Source organism: Microcaecilia unicolor, chromosome 5, assembly GCF_901765095.1.
Source record: "Microcaecilia unicolor chromosome 5, aMicUni1.1, whole genome shotgun sequence".
Lineage (NCBI taxonomy): Eukaryota > Metazoa > Chordata > Amphibia > Gymnophiona > Siphonopidae > Microcaecilia > Microcaecilia unicolor.
The window spans coordinates 319,897,303-319,915,767 of NC_044035.1; the positions used below are offsets into that span (position 1 = coordinate 319,897,303).

At 45.0% G+C, this 18,465-nt stretch overlaps 1 protein-coding gene across 1 annotated transcript in view; it reads left to right on the top strand.

The window, feature by feature from the left end:
* The window catches only part of ZNF507 (zinc finger protein 507), a 38,760-nt gene that overhangs the window by 13,574 nt on the left and 6,721 nt on the right, over positions 1 to 18,465 (top strand). The window contains 2 exon segments of the mRNA XM_030202552.1: positions 9,292 to 9,409; positions 15,454 to 15,568. Of these exon segments, the coding sequence (XP_030058412.1) occupies positions 9,292 to 9,409; positions 15,454 to 15,568 (233 nt within the window).

An 18,465-nucleotide genomic window follows, 5' to 3' on the forward strand; every position in this document is an offset into this window, starting at 1 on the left:
GGGCCCCAAAATTCTTACGGAAAGAAAAATATGAATGAAGAACAAAAAGGAGAGATGGCTAAAAATGAGAGAGAGAGACTTTAGAAACAAAAAATTGTTCATAATTCAACATTATAATCAAGCCAAAAGCAATTTGGTCTTGTCGGCGTTCAATGTATAACCGTGAATTGAACTATAATATTTAATCTTAGAGATACAGGAGGAGACTTTAGATGTAGTATCAGTCAGATCTTCACTAATCAGCTTTAACAACAACATATTTGCATAGGACTAAAATTTTACTCCGAATGAAGAAAACCCAAAATCCATCAATGTCATATAGACATTTATTTATTTATTTAAAAATTTTCTATTCCGCCCAATCCTACAACTCTCAGTGGATCACAGCATAACATACATAATATAATTTAAACCACTGTAAAAGCTGGGCAAAAAGGAAAGCCTTCAAATGTTACAGAACTGAAGAAGTAAAATCATACCTCTTAAATTAAAGGGTATAAGAAATAGTCGAACAGTACTCAGCCTAACATGATGAAAGGAAGGAATATCAAGCAAAAGTTCAAAGGACGCAGTGCACGAGCAGGCTAATAGACCTAGCCACAGAAACTAGCACATCGTTGCTTAAAGCCACAGGATTTTAAACCTGATTCTCCACTGGATGGATAAGCAGTGCAGCAAAATAAATACAGGCATAATTTGAGCCAAGTGAGAAGTATCTGTGAGCAAACGAGCAGCACTATTTTGAGCAATTTGTAAAGGACAGATCCTACCTAGAGCTAACCCAAGACACAACGTGTTACAGTAATCAAACAAGGGAGTGATCACACAATGTAGTACAGACCTAAAGTTAGTGGGCAACAACAACTGCTTCAGCTGCCTAATAGAATAGGTGACGGCGGAGAATCCTATGGAACTCCACAGAGTGATTTCCAGGAATCCGAAAGGACATCTTTCATTTTAACCTTGGTGTCTATTACATAAGAACTCTTTAAACCATAAAAAGACACTGGAAATACCAATGGAATTCAGTTTAAAAAGGAGAATATCATGGTTTACTGTGTCAAATGAAGCTGTAAGGTAAAATTGAAGTAAAATAAGAGCTTTGCCTTTAGCCATAAGAAGTCTAGCATCAGACACAAGTGCTAATGGAGCTAATTCTGTACTATGGAGCGCTCTAAAGCCAAATTGCAATAGACTTAAACATCATGATTATCCAGAAAAGAGGGTTCCTCAGCGACCCTCCAGACCGGTCAAGACGCGTGGGTTATGCTCGCCTACCAGCAGAGGGAGACTGAGAACACTAACTTCAAACTATGTACATATAACCTGTGCCCATCCCACAAAAGCCAGCATTTTCTCAGTCTCAGCAGAGGGTAGACAGGCAGCCTGTGCAGCTTGTCCGGTCTGGTAGGAGTCAGGGATTAATTGAGAGTTTTAGGTTGGTCTATTGATCTCTTCTGTGGAGCATCCCTGTGCCTGGCCAAAACTCTGTGTGCTGGGGCTTGGTGGTCCGGTGGGGCCTGCCATTGTCCCCTCTGGGGTGTCACACCCGGGTGGCCGGGTCCCTCCCCCGAGATAGCTCTCCCGTTTGGGCAGCTTTGTGCCTCGGCTGCAGTTCTTATATTGCAGCCTTGAGTGCCAGGGATTTGATAGCAGCAGCAGGGCTCAAATTGTGCTGCAATAAAGTTAAAAAAAAAAAAAAAAGACAACTAAAAGACCCAGACGGTGTGGAGAGCTGTGCAGCTGCACTCCGGAGCGCCGGAGCTGGTCAGCCATTCTAGGTGAGCTGTGAGTGGCTTGTTTTGGGTGAGTTCCTTTTTCCTTTCCTTGGACAGAGGATGTCGCGAAGCCGCTTCGTTGCCGTTTTTGCGCGCGTCGAGGGGGTCGATGCGAGTGGCGGTTCCTGCCGCTTCTGCGGGGAACCGAAGGCCCAGTCCTCCGCTCCACCGGTGTTAGCGGCGGAGCTTCCCGCGCCGGCCTTGCAGGAGGTTGCAGGGGCTCCGGCTAGCGGTTCAGCGGCGGTCCCGATTTTGGCGGGAACCGCCGCCATCTTGGATTCGGCCCCGAGAATCCCGGACATAGTCGGTGGACCTCAGGGCAGCCCGGTGGCTGGTGTTTCTGGAGGGGACGTTTCGGGAAGGATGGGTTTCCCCCCAGAATTTGTTTGGTCCTTATTTCAGGCCTGGCAGGCGGGACCGTCGCGCACGGATCCCCTTAGTCTGGGGACGGGGGTCACGAGCGCTAAGAGGCTACGTGTTGAGTGGGCCGAGGACTTGGACTGTTTTTCTCCCCCGGAGTCAGAGGGTGACTTTAGTCCGCTGGAAGAGGAGGAGGGGTCCTTGTCTGGGCCAGATAGAGAGACAGTGCCTGGGGAGGACCCTTCGGTGGGCCGCATTTTTCACAGGGAGGAGTTGGCGGATCTTATTGAGCAAGTGTCTGCTACGCTCAAATTTGATCCGGCAGTAGATTCGGCTCCATCCGAAAAGCAGGACCCGCTGGTTAAGGGGATCAGAACGGTTTCTCGTACGTTTCCTATGAATGCGGACCTTAGAGAGATGGTAAAGCAGGAATGGCTCTCGCCGGAGGCACCGTGTAGAGTGGCACGGGCCATGGCTAAGCTCTATCCCCTTCCGCAGGAGGATAGAGATTCTTTAAAGCCTCCGACCGTGGATGCCATAGTGACGGTGGTGACTAAGGCTACTGCAATTCCTGTGGATGGAGGGGCTGCCTTGCGGGACTCTCAGGACAGGAAATTGGAGACATTTCTGAAGCGAAGTTTTGATTTATTGGCGCTGGCTTTGCAAGCATCGGTTTGTGGAGGTCTGGTGGCTCGAGCATGTTTCCGCTGGGCTGAGCGGTTGCTAGATTCTCCGCAGGTTGATAGAGCCGCCTTAGTGCAGGATTTGGCAAAGTTGGAGATGGGTTCGTCCTTCTTGGCAGATGCGCTGTATGATTTATTGCGTGCATCGGCGAAGAACATGACCCTCGCAGTGGCGGCTCGAAGGGCCCTGTGGTTGCAGGGCTGGCTGGCAGCTGCCGCGTCCAAGGCAAAGTTGTGTTCGCTGCCCTTTAAGGGCGCTTTGCTTTTTGGAGAAGAATTGGATAAGTTGGTTAGGGGTCTTGGTGATGCTAAGATCCCTCAGCTTCCGGAGCTTCGGCCTAAGGCTTCTAGGGGGGCTGCGGTGCGAGGCCGTTTTCGGGAAGCTAGACGGTATCGGCCAGGTAGGTCCTCGGGGAGACCAGGGGTCGTTTTTTTCAGAGAACCCAGTCCTTTCGTGGTGGCCGCCGGGGGGGGGGGGCGAGATGCCTCTTCGGGAGCGGCCGGCTCGTCCCGTGGGTCGCAATGATGGTTTGGGGGTCCAGCCTCTGGTGCGTGTGGGGGCTCGTCTACGCTTGTTTTACCAGAGGTGGGCCCAAATCACGTCAGACCAGTGGGTGCTGCAGATAGGGCGAGACGGGTACGCGCTGGAGTTCGACGGTCCTCTGTCCGATTTCTTTCTCGTCTCTCCCTGTCACTCAAGGCGCAAGGCAAGGGCAGTGCGAGACACTCTGTCGCGTCTGGTCGATTTAGACGCTGTGGTGCCTGTTCTGCCAGGAGAACGAGGAACCGGTTGTTACTCCATTTACTTTGTGGTTCCAAAGAAAGAGGATTCTTTTCAGCCCATTTTAGATCTCAAGAGGGTCAATGCGGCTCTAAAGGTTCCTTCCTTTCGGATGGAAACGTTGCGCTCTGTCATTGTAGCGGTTCAGGAAGGGGAATTTCTGACTTCATTGGATTTGACAGAAGCTTACTTACACATCCCCATCCTAGAGGCGCACCAGCGTTTTCTTCGTTTTGTGGTGTTAGGGAGTCACTTTCAGTTTTGTGCGCTCCGTTCGGCCTGGCTACAGCTCCTCGCACTTTTTCCAAGGTGATGGTGGTTGTGGCAGCGGCTCTACGGTTGCAGGGCATTTTGGTTCATCCGTATCTCGACGACTGGTTAATTCGAGCCAAAACACAGTCGGAGAGCGAGGAGGCTACCGCCTGGGTGGTGACCTTTTTGCAGTCGCTGGGTTGGGTTGTCAATCTGGCCAAGAGTCACCTAGTTCCGTCACAGTCTCTAGAATATCTGGGAGTCCGTTTCGACACGAAGAGAGGCCGGGTGTTTTTGACGGCTCCTCGCGTTTCCAAACTGCAGGTTCAGATCCGTCAGCTCCAAGCTCAGAGGGCGCCTGCGGCGCGGGAGTATCTTCAGGTGTTAGGTCTGATGGCTGCGTCTATAGAGGTAGTACCTTGGGCCAGGGCCCACATGAGACTGTTGCAGGGTGCGTTGTTGTCTCGTTGGTCCCCTCAGTCCCAGTGTTTGGAGGAGAGGCTAGCACTGCCGGAGATTGTTCGGCGCAGCCTCCGTTGGTGTCTCCACACTCCGAATCTAGCGAGGGGTATGCCGCTAGATGTGCCGAATTGGGTGGTACTGACCACGGATGCGAGTCTGTTAGGCTGGGGGGCGCATTGTCTAGGGCAGGTGGCCCAAGGGCGCTGGACGTCGGAAGAGGCGTCGTGGTCCATCAACTGCCTGGAGACTTGAGCAATTCGGTTGGCTCTTCGGTCCTTCCAGAGTCTGCTAGAGGGCAAGGCGGTCAGAGTTCTTTCCGACAATGCCACAGCTGTCGCCTATGTAAATCGGCAGGGGGGGACGAAGAGCCCAGGATTAGCTGTAGAGGCGGCGGAGTTGCTGGGGTGGGCAGAGGCTCATCTTCAGGCTCTTTCGGCAGGACACGTAGCAGGAGTGGTCAATGTGAACGCGGATTATCTGAGCAGGCACACTTGGATCCCGGAGAGTGGGCTCTCCATCCCTCCGTGTTCGAGCGGATAGTGTTGCAGTGGGGTCGGCCAGTGTTGGATCTCATGGCGTCGGCCGACAATGCTCAGGTCGCTCGGTTTTTCAGTCGTCGAAGAGATGCTCGAGCCGAGGGTCTCGACGCGTTGGTGCTGCCGTGGCCGGCTCAGCAGTTGCTCTATGTGTTTCCGCCGTGGCCGCTGGTGGGCCGCGTGTTGCAGCGGATCGGTCGTCATCCCGGCTTAGTGATTTCTGATAGCGCCCAATTGGCCTCGTCGGCCATGGTACGGAGATCTGATGCGTTGCTAGTGCAGGATCCGTTTCCCCGGGGCCTCGGGTGAGACTGGTTGCAGGGGTCGATCGAGATGGCCGACCCCTCTCCATTCTTGCTTACGGCTTGGCTCTTGAAAGGCACAGATTGAGAAAGAAGGGTTTCTCAGCCAGGGTAATTGATACGATGTTGCGGTCGCGTAAGAAGTCCACGTCGTTGGCTTATGTGCGGGTGTGGCGCATCTTTGAGAGTTGGTGTCAAGAACGGAATTTTGTCCCTTTGCGGGCTTCGGTGATGGAGGTTTTGGAGTTTTTGCAGGATGGTCTGGACAGGGGGCTCTCGCTTTCTTCCTGAAGGTGCAGGTTTCCGCTTTGTCTTGTTTCAGAGGTAAGATTCGAGGAGTCTCCTTGGCAGCTTCTCCGGACGTAGGGCAGTTCCTGAGGGCAGTAAAGTTGATTCGGCCGCCCCGTCGTCCGATGGTTCCGCCTTGGGATTTGAATTTGGTCTTGGAGACTCTGGTGGGTCCTCCGTTTGAACCATTGGCGTCCATCACATGTAAGGATCTTACGTTGAAGACTGTTTTTCTGGTGGCCATTGCTTCCGCTCGTAGAATTTCAGAGCTGCAGGCCTTGTCTTGTAGGGAGCCTTTTCTTTCCTTTGCGAAAGAGAAAGTGACTTTGCGTACGGTTCCTTCTTTTGTTCCTAAGGTGGTTTCGGCGTACCATGTGAATCAAGTGATTTCGTTACTGGTGTTGGGGGAATCGTTCGGGAGATATCTCTCAGCGCCGGTTGGCTAAGTTGGATGTTCGGCGCGCCTTTCGGTCCTATTTGAGCAGAACGAGAGAATTCCGGGCTTCGGATAGGTTGTTCGTTTTGTTTGGAGGCCCCAAGAAAGGGGCTGTGGCCTCCAAGGGGACTCTGGCTAGGTGGTTGAAGGAGGCTATTGCCTCGGCTTATTTGTTGAAGCGGCGTACGGTGCCCCCGCTACTTAAGGCGCATTCAACTCAGGGGGTTGCTGCTTCCTGGGCGGAGAGTAGTTTTGTTCCTCCGCAGGATATTTGTAAGGGAGTGGCATGGTCGTCCATTCATTCCTTTGTGAAGCATTATAGGATTGATGTTCAGGCAAAAGAGGATGCGTGTTTTGGAGTGGCTGTGCTGTCTTCTGCTTTGCGAGGGTCCCACCCTTAAGTTTCTACTGCTTTGGTACTTCCCACGCGTCTTGACCGGTCTGGAGGGTAACTGAGGAAGGTGAAATTAGGCCTTACATGCTAATTTTCTTTCCTCTAGACCCTCCAGACCGGTCAAGAGCCCGCCCTATTGAGTTTCAGAGATATGGGTAGTATCAGAAGTATTTGAGCCGTGTTCTGCTATGACTATTCCTTTACTTTCAGTGGGCCGGAGAGGTTTCTTCGCCCATAATACTGTACAGAGCGGGGCGCTTGACGTTCCGTCTGTCTGAGCACACTGTTGGTGTTGACTATTGGTTTTCCAGGCACAGGGGGTTCTAGATTCAGAGTTACTGTTGCAGGGGGTTTCTCTGCTTTGCTAAGTGTATACTGGCTTTTGTGGGATGGGCACAGGTTATATGTACATAGTTTGAAGTTAGTGTTCTCAGTCTCCCTCTGCTGGTAGGCGAGCATAACCCACGCGTCTTGACCGGTCTGGAGGGTCTAGAGGAAAGAAAATTAGCAGGTAAAGCCTAATTTCACCTTAATTGGCCTGAAACAATTGTTTTTGAAAATTTGAACAAAAGAGAGATACTAGTAACTGGCATGACGTTTGCAGGGAAACGGGGATCTAAATTGGATTTTTTAAGAAGAAGAATAATAATTCCACCTAAACTAGGAGGGTAATGCCCCAGTTGCAGTAAAGAATCCAAAAGAGTTATAAGCCAATCAATAATTGAAGGCAATGGAGATTTTATAAGATAAGGGCAACTATCCAATAAACAAGATAAAATGGAGAGTTTAGGTAGAAACATGATCTCATCTCATCTCTACTAACCAGTGAGAAATTATTCCACAATCTGCAGGAGCAGCTTGATAATCAAAGAAGCAGAAATGGGAAGATCAGTAATAGCATGTAAGTCAGGGGGTATAAGATCCTTAATCTTAACTATTTTAGCTAAAATGTAAAGAGCTAAACATGAAGCTGACGAAAAACAAAATGATCAAAATCAGCCATAGAACAGGGTACTAGACTTCTAAAAGTACTAAAAAGCCGTTTAGAAGATGAAGAACCATCTATATAGGATGAAAAATAAGATTTTTTTGCTGTATGAACGGCTGCTTTATAGCACTTCATAGCCTTTTTCCATTCATATCTCGCAATAAATCATGTAAACGACACCAGCAATGTTCAAGGCGACAACAAACAGTTTTTAATCTCGCAAGATCCTGTGTATACCATTATGAGTTGATGCCATCGTTTTTCTAACTAAAGAAGCTAAATCATCCCTGGTTGAAGAAAGCACTTCTTGCCAATTGTTATATGATTGCAGTGGATCAGAAGAATCAAAACCTAAGTGAAGAACAATCAAATTGCCAGAATCAGCCTCAATTCTTTTCCTTGTACATACAACATGAGGACATGGTCAACCAACATAAGTGTTCAGTGAAAAGTGTAAAATCAGAAAAGAAAATGATCCAGCCAAGGCACTGAGGTTCAACTAACATCAGAGAGAGAAAGATAAGCAGAAGAATCCAGAGTTGATGCCAAAAAATCTAAAAAGTGACCCTTCTCATGAGTAGGTTGAAAAGAATTAAGAACTAAACCAGCATCTAAGATGTATATAAAAACTGTTACATCAAGGTCAGCCTTATCCTCAAGGAGTAGATTAATATCACTTAAAAACAACAAAGCAGGAAAACAGGAAGATTGACAAAGTAAAAATTCTAATAAATGATCGTGTATACATTTCCAGCTTCCAGGAGGGTGATTAAATTAGGATTAAACCATTGCGTCCAAGATTAGAATCAGTTTACAACATAGGGGTCTTTTACTAAGTTTTGTTCAAGTTATATGCAGCAGGGCCCATTTTATTCCTATGGACCCTGCTGCAGATAACTCGAGCTAAGCTTTAATAAAAGACCCCCAATATTTCTCTGTCAGAGGTGGAAATAGGACTGCATTTCTGAAGTAGGCTGTGAAAACTGTAAGGCTGTTTATAGCTATTCTGCATCCTGTTTTAGATTCTTTAATTTATAATTTGTCAGTTTGTATTTCTTATCTTTTCATTACTTTTTTATTGTTGTTTAGGGCTGCATTTTGATTAAAATTTGTAATCACGATTAATCACACGGTTAAAGGTGTGTTAGGGCTGCATTTTGATTGAGGGGTCCCTTACTATGGCACGCTAGCGTTTTTAGTGCGCTAAAAATAGGCATGTGCTAAACATTAGAGACGCCTGTAGGAATACATTGTTGTCTCTAGTGTTTAGCATGCGTCTATTTTTAGTGCTTGCTAAAAATGCTGGCGTGCCTTATTAAAAGACCCCCTGAATTTGTAATCACAATCGCGTGATTAAAGGTATATTAGGGCTACACTTAGATTAAAATATGTAAACGTGAATAATCGCACGATTGAAGGTACGTTATTTTCCTACTGCAATTCCTTGTGACTCTGGGCAAGTCACTTTAACCCTCCCTATTGACCAGAGTCATAAGGAGCTGCAGTGGGGAAATAATAAATAACATACCTTTAATCATGCGATTAATCATGATTTCAAATAAAATGCAACCCTAAGTAAAGAATAAAAAAGTAATGCAAAGATAAGAAATACAAATTGACAGATTACAAATTAAAGAATCTAAAACAGCATGCAGAATAGCTATAAACAGCCTTACAGTTTTCACAACCTACTTCAGAAATGCAGTCCTATTTCCACCTCTGACACAGAAATATTACTTTCCCCACTGCATTTCCTTATGACTCTGGCCAGTGGGGAGGGTTAAATGACTTGCCCAAAGTCACAAGGAACAACAGCAGGAAAATAAGTAAATAACATACCTTTAATCGCAATGAAATTTTTAATCGGAATGCAGCCCTAGTTTTTTTAATTTATATGCTTTTTTGTTTGATGCAGCTCCATGTCCAAATCATAGTTATACATTATGTATTCAGTCCTAATAAGCAAAGCACATGTTCTGTTCCAAATACCTGTGTATTCTCAGAATTAATAATTTATTCAACATCTTTCAGAGTCAGCTGAGAAATCATGAACGAGATCAGCACAGTCTTCCGGATAACTTGTCAACAATAACTTGTAATGAGCCAATAACTTCAAGTGATGCTGTAGAAGACAAGTGTATGCCAGAAGGTATTTCTCTTTGGGACTAAGTGCTCAAACTGCAGATATAGTTTTTTTTTTAAGAGAGTCCCTTTGAACATAGCAGGGCTCATGGAGAATATGATGGGAGAGATCCCTCATTTCAGAGACTGTTTTACCCTGAATTTGTTTTACTTCTTTATAACTAATTTTTATTGAAGCACTTTCAAGGGTATCAGCAATTTAAAACTCTCCCTGCTCCTGCAACAGCAGAGAGACCCACTGTGTCTAATTGGAGTTGTTTGCAGGTGCTAGACAATTGGGAATCCCAAATCTCTAGTTTCCATTCCTCTTTTTGGATCAGGGAGGATCTCTGAGAATGAGAGCCGGTTCCATGCCAGAACAGCTGGAAAAGGGAGAGTTTCCTCTGGAAGAGAGGAATAATCCAACAGTAGCTAAGAATATAAGAGTAGCCATACTGGGTCAGACCAATGATCCATCTAGCCCAGTATCCTGTTTTCCAAACAGTGACCAAGCCAGGTCACAAGTACCTGGCAGAATCCCAATTAGCAGCAACATTCCATGCTACCAAACCCAGGGCAAGCAGTTGCTTTCCCATGTCTGTCTCAATAGCAGACTATGGATTCTTCCTCCAGGAATTTGTCCAAACCTTTTTTAAACCCAGATATACTAACCGCTGTTACCACATCCTCTGACAAAGAGTTCCAGAGCTTAACTTTCAATGAATGAAAGAAAATTTCCTCCTATTTGTTTTAAAAGTATTTCCATGTAACGTCCTTGAGTTTCCCCTAGTCTTTGTACTTTTGGAGCAAGTAAAAAATCGATTCACTTCTACTCATTCTACGCCACTCAGGATTTTGTAGATTTCAATCATATCTCCCCTCATCCATCTCTTTTTTTTTCCAAGTTTTAAGAGCCCTAACCTCTTTAGCCTTTCCTCATATGAGAGGAGTTCTGTGCCCTTTATCATTTTGATTGCTCTTCTTTGAACCTTTTCTAACTATTATCTTTTTTGAGTTATGGCGACCAGAGCTGAACACTGTATTCAAGGTGTGATCGCACCATGGAGTGATATAAAAGCATTATAGGATTTTCTGTCTTATTCTCCATCCCTTTCCTAATAATTCCTAGCATCCTGTTTGCTTTTTTTGTCCGCCTCCACACACTGAGCAGAGGATTTCAGCGTATTATCTACAACATCTAGATCTTTTTCTTGAGTGCTGGACCCCAAGGTGGACCCTAGCAATTAAGATTATTCTTTTCAATGTGCATCACCTTGCATTTGTCCATATTAAATTTTACCTGCCATTTGGATGCCCAGTCTTCCAATTTCCTAAGGTCTTCCTGCAATATTTCACAGTCTGCACGTGTTTTAACAACCTAGAATAGTTTTGTGTCATCTGCAAATTTAATCACCTCACTCCTCTTTCCAATTTCCATGTCATTTATAAATATGTTAAATAACACCAGTCCCAATACATATCCCTGCGGCATTCCACTGTTCATTCTCCTCCATTGAGAGAAATTACCATTTAACCCTACCCTCTGTTTTCTGTCCAATAACCAGTCCCTAATCCACACCAGAACCTTGCCTCATATCCCATGACTCTAATTTTCTCAGGAGTCAATCATGAGGAACATTATCAAAAGCTTTCTGAAAATCTAGATACACTACATCAACAGACTCATCTTTATCCACATGTTTATTCACGCCTTCAAATTAAGTAAATGGTGAGGCAAGACTTCCCTTGGATTAACCCATGCTGATTCTGAACCATTAAACCGGTATTGCCGGTAGTAATTGCCAAAATCTTGGAGACTGAGCAGTCTAGTACTACTGGTGCAGTAGAATCGTTTAGGAGACCCAGTTCTTGGGGAGGGGGGGGGACTAGGAAGTCATCCAAAGCATTTCCAGTTCATTAAGTTATTTGATATCAGAGCAGGCATCGCTAAGCTTGAATCCATTGCTCCTTTGAGGAGAAGTTTAGATAGTCTAAAGTCGATGCCTTAGTAACTCTGGTGACCAGAAAGACTATTGTCCTGGTAGAGAAATGCTCTGCACTATTGTTAACAAAATTGTAAGTTTTTAATTTTAAACTGGACCTGCTGTACATTGCCTTGGGTGAATCTGTTCATAAAGGTTAATAAATCCTAATAAAAACATTAAGGATGTACAGTATTGCAAATTGGAGACCTTGCTTAAACAATCATTTAATATTTCAGCTTCGAGTCTCCAGGTAACAGGATTCAGTACTTGTGTTTCTAGAGCCTCCTTACAGTGGATCCAGTAGGGCCAGAGTAGCTAAAGGGGAAGAAGTATAGGCATCCACAGACGCCTCCTATTTGGAGTGGAGTTTTGCATATGTAGCTGATGCCCTCTATAGTAAAATAGTGGATGACAGCAGATAAAGACCCGTACAGTCTATTCAGTCAGCCCAACAAGGTAAACTAGGGCTTCAGTGAGAGGTTTGACTGTAGTAAATCTCTGTAAGGAGGCTTTTGTGGTTCTGTAAGTCGGTGTCAGATACAGCTTCAAAGACCTGTCTCAGCAAGCTTCCATTCAGAGGCAGACTGCTTTTTGGTGAATACCTGGAAATGTTTGTGAGAGACTTGGGGGAACATATGCAACAAAGATTGCTGGAGGATGGCCAAAGTCTGCGGTCAGGTTCCAGAGTGCCAGAAGATACAGACTAGGGAGGTCAGGAGTCTTTTGGCATACTAGATTCAGCTGCAGCAGTATTCCCTTCAAGGAGATGAACATCTCAAGGGCCATGTCCATCAGAAGCCTCCCAGGGGCCATAGTGATGCCCTCCAGATCCGTTTCTCAGGGGAACAGTTAGAATGTTGTCTCTTTTCCTAGAGGAATGGACTTGAATCACATGAGACCAATGGAATTTGAATGTCAAAAAGCATGGTTAAAAACTAGAATTTTCCCTCCCTCTTCCAGGCTCCTTTCTAGTGTTGCCATATATCAGCTAAGGTAGCAGTCATTAATTCACTTCACAACCTCCTCAACCTGGGAGGTGTGGAACCAGTACTATGGTTCGATTGGGGCTATTTTGTGGTCCCAAAGGAAGGGGACATTTCTTCCTATGTTAGATTTCAAAGACATGAACTGTGCCTTTATATATTATGTGCTTTAGGATGAAGAATATTTAACATCCTTAGATCTCTAGGAGGCTTATCTACATATTTCGAATTGCGATTCTAGGCAAGCATTTTCCATTTTGGTCCATGCCCTTCAGATTGGCTACAGTGCGCAGGGTGTTTTCCAGGTAATGGTGGTAGTAATGGTGCTTTTCGCTGAGAAGGGATCAAAGCTCATCCCTATTTTGATGACTGACTAATTTTGGGCCAGTACACAAAAGGAGGGAGAAATGACACAATGTTGCAGCTTCTAAGATCCTTGGGTTGGATAGTCAACCTTTGGCAAGAGCAATCGCATGATCATGAGTATTAGCAAGATTCAGCACCAGATAAGGAATGGTCTTTCTCCCAGAGCATCGGTTGGCCAAACTGTATTCTTGGATCAGAGCATTGCTCGAGCAGAAAGCTGTCCTAGCATGGGACTATATGCAAGTGTCAGACTTGTGAGTTCTTGTACCAAGTAGAGCGCTTCTGAGCCCGGTACTCGGATCAGGTTCTGCTTGGTGGCCAGACAACCCCGGGTTTCACCTGCGCTGACCACTGTTCCCCAGAGGTTGAGCCCCTAGGTGCGGGCGGCCTGCAGGACTTATGGAGCTGGAAGCGGGGTAGTGAATGTATCGGCCAGGCAGGCAGCAGGTCAAGAGAGTAATCCAGGTACAGGCAAAGTCAGTAGGCAGGCAGCAGGCAAGAGAGTAGTCCAGGCATAGGTAAAGTCAATAGGCAGGCAGCAGGCAAGAGAGTAATCCAGGCACAGGTAAAGTCAATAGGCAGGCAGCAGGCAAGAGAGTAATCCAGGCACAGGTAAAGTCAATAGGCAGGCAACAGGCAAGAAAGTAATCCAGGCACAGGTAAAGTCAATAGGCAGGCAGCAGGCAAGAAAGTAATCCAGGCACAGGTATAGTCAATAGCAAGCAGCAGGCAAGAGAGTAATCCAGGTACAGGCAAAGTCAGCAAAGAGGGACAAAGTAGAGAAGAAGCAAACTACTGAGCAAGTAACACCTACCAAAGTAGAAGCCGAAGCATGGAGTCCAGGAAGAGCTCAGCTGATAAAGTGCTGGCATCAGCAGGGACCGGCAGGGAGAAGGAGCACAGCCATAGGACAAGAGCAAGGGAAGGAGGAACCGGAAGACCAATAGGAGAGAAGCAAGGGAAGCCAGGCAGAGAGAGAGCAGACCCAGGTGCATGGAAGCAAAGCAATCAATGAGCCTGCAGCCAGAGAAGAACTACACACACATGGCTCAGGGCTGTGCCAGTCAAGTGTGCATGTCGAGGGACCCGCGCAGCCCGAGGACGCCGCTTGCGTTGAGGTAGGGGACATGACAGCAAGTCCTGGGGTACATGGCGGCAGCTGTAGGCCTGCTCTCATAGGCTCAGGCTTATATGAGAACCTTAAAAGCTTTACTACTCAGTTGGTGGAAGATAAAAAAAGCAGATCGTGTAAAAAGATAAATGAAGTTTATTTCAAACAATATACTGGTATAAAAATAGACAGCCCGACACAGGCCGTGTTTCGCCCAACTGGGCTGCTTCAGGGGCTATATAAGACTTCTTTATTACCAAATATAAGGCGCTCTTTGCTACCAGATATAAGGCGCATGTAAAATGTCCTATTAACCAGTGTATGAAGAATAGATCTGGTTTGAGAAAAAAACAGCTGAATCAGAGATGCCAAAAGCATGCCTTGCTAATATCCTATGGCTGAAGCTACCTCGGAGATATGCGACTGTAAGACTGATTCGATATTAGCAAGGCATGCTTTTGGCATCTCTGATTCAGCTGTTTTTTTCTCAAACCAGATCTATTCTTCATACACTGGTTAATAGGACATTTTACATGCGCCTTATATCTGGTAGCAAAGAGCGCCTTATATTTGGTAATAAAGAAGTCTTATATAGCCCCTGAAGCAGCCCAGTTGGGCGAAACACGGCCTGTGTCGGGCTGTCTATTTTTATACCAGTATATTGTTTGAAATAAACTTCAGTTATCTTTTTACACGATCTGCTTTTTTTATCTTCCACCTTGGAGTTTGCAGACCGTCTGCCTTTGTGCTACTCAGTTGGTGGTCAGCATATTCACAGAGCTTCAAGATTCAGCTGCTGTGGATAAGTCAAGCAAACTCAGTATGAAGTGGCTTCATGCACAGTGTCCTTATAGGGCACAACTCACAAGTCATCGGTCTCTGTCTCAGTCTGCTGGTTGGCAGGCATAACCCACAGGTTTTGGACTGTTCTAGTAAAACTAAAGGAAAGAAAATTAAAATAAGCCTAATTTCTCCTGGTTGGTTTTTCATGCCCTATACCTATCTGTTTTGCTGTAAGTTTCAGCTATTATTAATAGTCCTGTGCAGTGCACAATCAAATATGGATGGTCAGATTATAAATATTTTAAATACCATATTATCTTTAATAAACACTCACCTCCAATAATCACCCACTCCCTTGCTTAAGAATCCAAAAAGCGCTGGAAATTTGGTGTTCAGACCAAATCAAGATTCCCCCAATAATCACCCCCTCCCCTCCCAGCAATGCTCAACACCCCACATCGGCCCAGCACCATAACTTTGAGATGAGGTAAGAAGAGAGATCTGGTGATTGGGGGGGTGGGGGTGGGGGGAGAAGATGGAGGAGAGGAATGCCAGTTACTGCAGGGGGCAGGGTGGAAGAGAGAAATGGTGCCTCTGTAATAGCCCACCCTAGAAATCAGAAAACCCAGTGTTTCTAATAACAGCCCAGGCGATAATTAGAGTCAGTGCGGTAAATTAAATAAAGGACCTGATGTAATGACCATTGTCAAAACAACAGGATAACTCTCCCACTTAAAAAATACATAGTTTTTAAATCTCACTTATCTGATTAAGGTGGTTCTTAAGCGTTATGACAAGCATGCCAAAGTTATAATGTAAACTGTGCTTAATGTTCACTCCACAGGGAATAAGTCTTCAGTTCAGAATCTGTATAGATGTGATGTTTGTGACTACACAAGTACAACTTACGTTGGCGTACGAAATCACAGAAGAATCCATAACTCGGATAAGCCATACAGGTAAGCACATAAATATATTGATTTGAAATTTTCTGGTTTATAAATTTTCTAGCTTGTTTATTTGAGTAATGTAATCTCTACCAAATACACTATATTTGCAGGTTTATTCTTGCACCCTTAAGAGCTTATTTCTGAATATGTAAGATACTTCTTGAAAACACATTCTTTCATATTCTCTACCCATATAAAAACAATTTTTTTTACATAAAACACACAGGGCTGTTTTGCAAAGCGGCGCTACTGATTAGCGTGCACTGAATTTGAAGAAGCCTTGTGAATTAAATGGGCTTCTTTGTATTCAGTGTGACACTAATCAGTAATGCTGCTTTGTAAAAGGAGCCTAGAATGAGGTATGGCAATACTTACATTCTTATGAGGTAATTCTGTAAAGTAGGTGCTAATATTTACTTACTGATTACACACATGCGCCCTTTATAGAATCACACTTACAGCCGATCTTTTCCAGCACCCGTTTATGAACAGCATTTATAGAATCCAGCCATGGTGTATTTGTTGTACTTATTTTATACAACATATGCACTTTTGTGCTTTGATAAAATTACTTTAAGGAAGGCAGGCACATCTGTACCCAGTCAGGCAAATGTAATTATGCATCAGTTCGAATTGGCATATTGACACTAAATGCATATTTTATAAAGTACTTGCATATCCCATCCCTAGAAACACTTAGCATTTTGTCACATAAAAGTACATGCTGTCGCTTTCTGCAGAGACCGGGAAGAAGGGGGAAACTACAGGTCGGTAAGCTTCACGTTGCTTGTAGGAAAAATAATGGAATTGTTGCTGAAGGAAAAGAGAGAGACCTTTCTAGAATCCAACAGGTTGCAGGATCTGAGGCAACATGGTTTTACCAAAGGAAAATCCTGCCAAATGAATATGACTGATTTCTTTGACTGGGTGACCGAAGAACTGGATAAAGGATATTCGCTAGATGTAAACTACTTGGATTTCAGCAAAGCCTTTGATAAGGATCCTCACAGAAGACTCCTGAATAAACTGAGAGGACTGAACTTAGGACCCAAAATGGAGAACTGGATTGGAAACTGATTGACCATCAGGTAGCAGAGGGTTGATGGTAAATGGAATTCGCTCAGAGTAAAGGAAGGTGAGTAGTGGAATGCCTCAGGAGTCGTTACTGTGGCCAATTCCATTTTAGTATTTTTGTGAGAGAAATTGCTGAAAGATTAGAAGGAAAAGTTTGCCTTTTTGCCGATTACATGAAGATTGTCAACAGAGTAGATACCCCAGAGGGAGTACAAACCATGAGAAGAGATCTCCAAAAATTAGAAGAATGGTCATGGTCAAAGGTCTGGCAGTTAAAATTTAATGCGAAGAAGTGCAGCAATCCAAAGGAGAGGCACAAGATAGGAAGTGAGAGATTGCTAAGCACAGTTCAGGAAAGGGACTTTGGAATGATGGTGTCTGATGATCTCAAGGTGACAAAACAGTGTGACAAGGTGGTGGCAACAGCCAGAAGGACACAGGGCTGCAGAGGGGGGGGGTGTAACCAGTAGAAGAAAATTGGTGTTGATGGCCCTCTACAAGTCATTGGTGAGGTCAAATTGTGCTCACTTTTGGAGGGCATATCTTACTAAGGATGTAAGAAAGACTTGAAGCGGATCAGAGAAAAGCGACAAACATGGTATGCTGTTTGCACCACAAGACATATGAGGAGAGACTCGATGACCTGAAGATGTATACCCTGGAGAAAAGGAGAGACAATGTTGATATGATACAGATATCAAATATTTGAAAAGTATTAATATACAAACAAACCTTTTCCAGAGAAGGGAGGGCGGTAGAACTAGAGGACATGAATTGAGATTGCAGGGGGGGCTGACTTAGGAATAACTTCAAGAAGCGCTTTTTCATGGAGAGGATGGTGAAAATGAAAACGGTAATGGAATTCAAAAACACGTGGGATAAACAAAGGAATTCTGTATGGAAAGAATGGAGCCAAACAAAGTTAGCAGTGCTTAGATGGCAACTCCAGTAATTGGGAAGCAAACCAGTGCTGGGCAGACTTGTATGGTCTGTGCACTGAAATTGGCAAGGACAAATCAAGATCAAGCGTGCATATGTAGTATCGCATCATACCTTACCTTGTTGGACAGACTGGATGAACCATACAGGTCTTTATCTGCCATCATCTATGTTACTGTGTCACCCTGCACCCCTGACGCTCATGCCCTCAACCTGCCACCCGACTTGCACCACCGATACCACCTCTGCCATCCTGAGAAGGCTGCAAGAGGGGAGAGAGATAGAGGGAGTGATGCTGGATGGGTGGAGACAGAGAAAGATGGGAGAAATACGAAGAGAGAGAGAGTTAAAATGTCAGTTGTTGAAATTTACATCTGCCTTTTTATTTTGCACAGTATGGGGGATATTCTCAAAATCTAAACTAAAGGCCAGCAGATCTGAAGCCTGGTAGTTATTGGTAACCTGCTGAAAACATTGATAGGCAAATCATTTTATAATTGCAGATAACCATAGGATTTCTGTTACACTTCTGCTGAACATCACTGCTTACATTGGAAGAGGCAGCCAATGCAGTTCTACACAATGGAGACGTCCTTTGTTGCTGTGTGCAAAAGTGACCCACTGTCCATTTACTGCTGTCATAGGTGTCACTCCCCCCCATGCCCAAAGAGTTAAACTTGGTGCAATCCCACCCAGCCTTAGCTTCTCTAGACATCTGAGTCACTGACTCCTATGATCCAGATACAGTTGGTCAATTAGTCCACTACAGGTTATTCTAAAAATTGATTTAATTACTCTTAAAGTTCTAGCTTAGGCAGTGAGATCTAAAAAAAACCCTAGTTGCGTTTTGACAAAGGTAAAGCCTCTTTTAAAATCCTGACTCGGGACCGCTG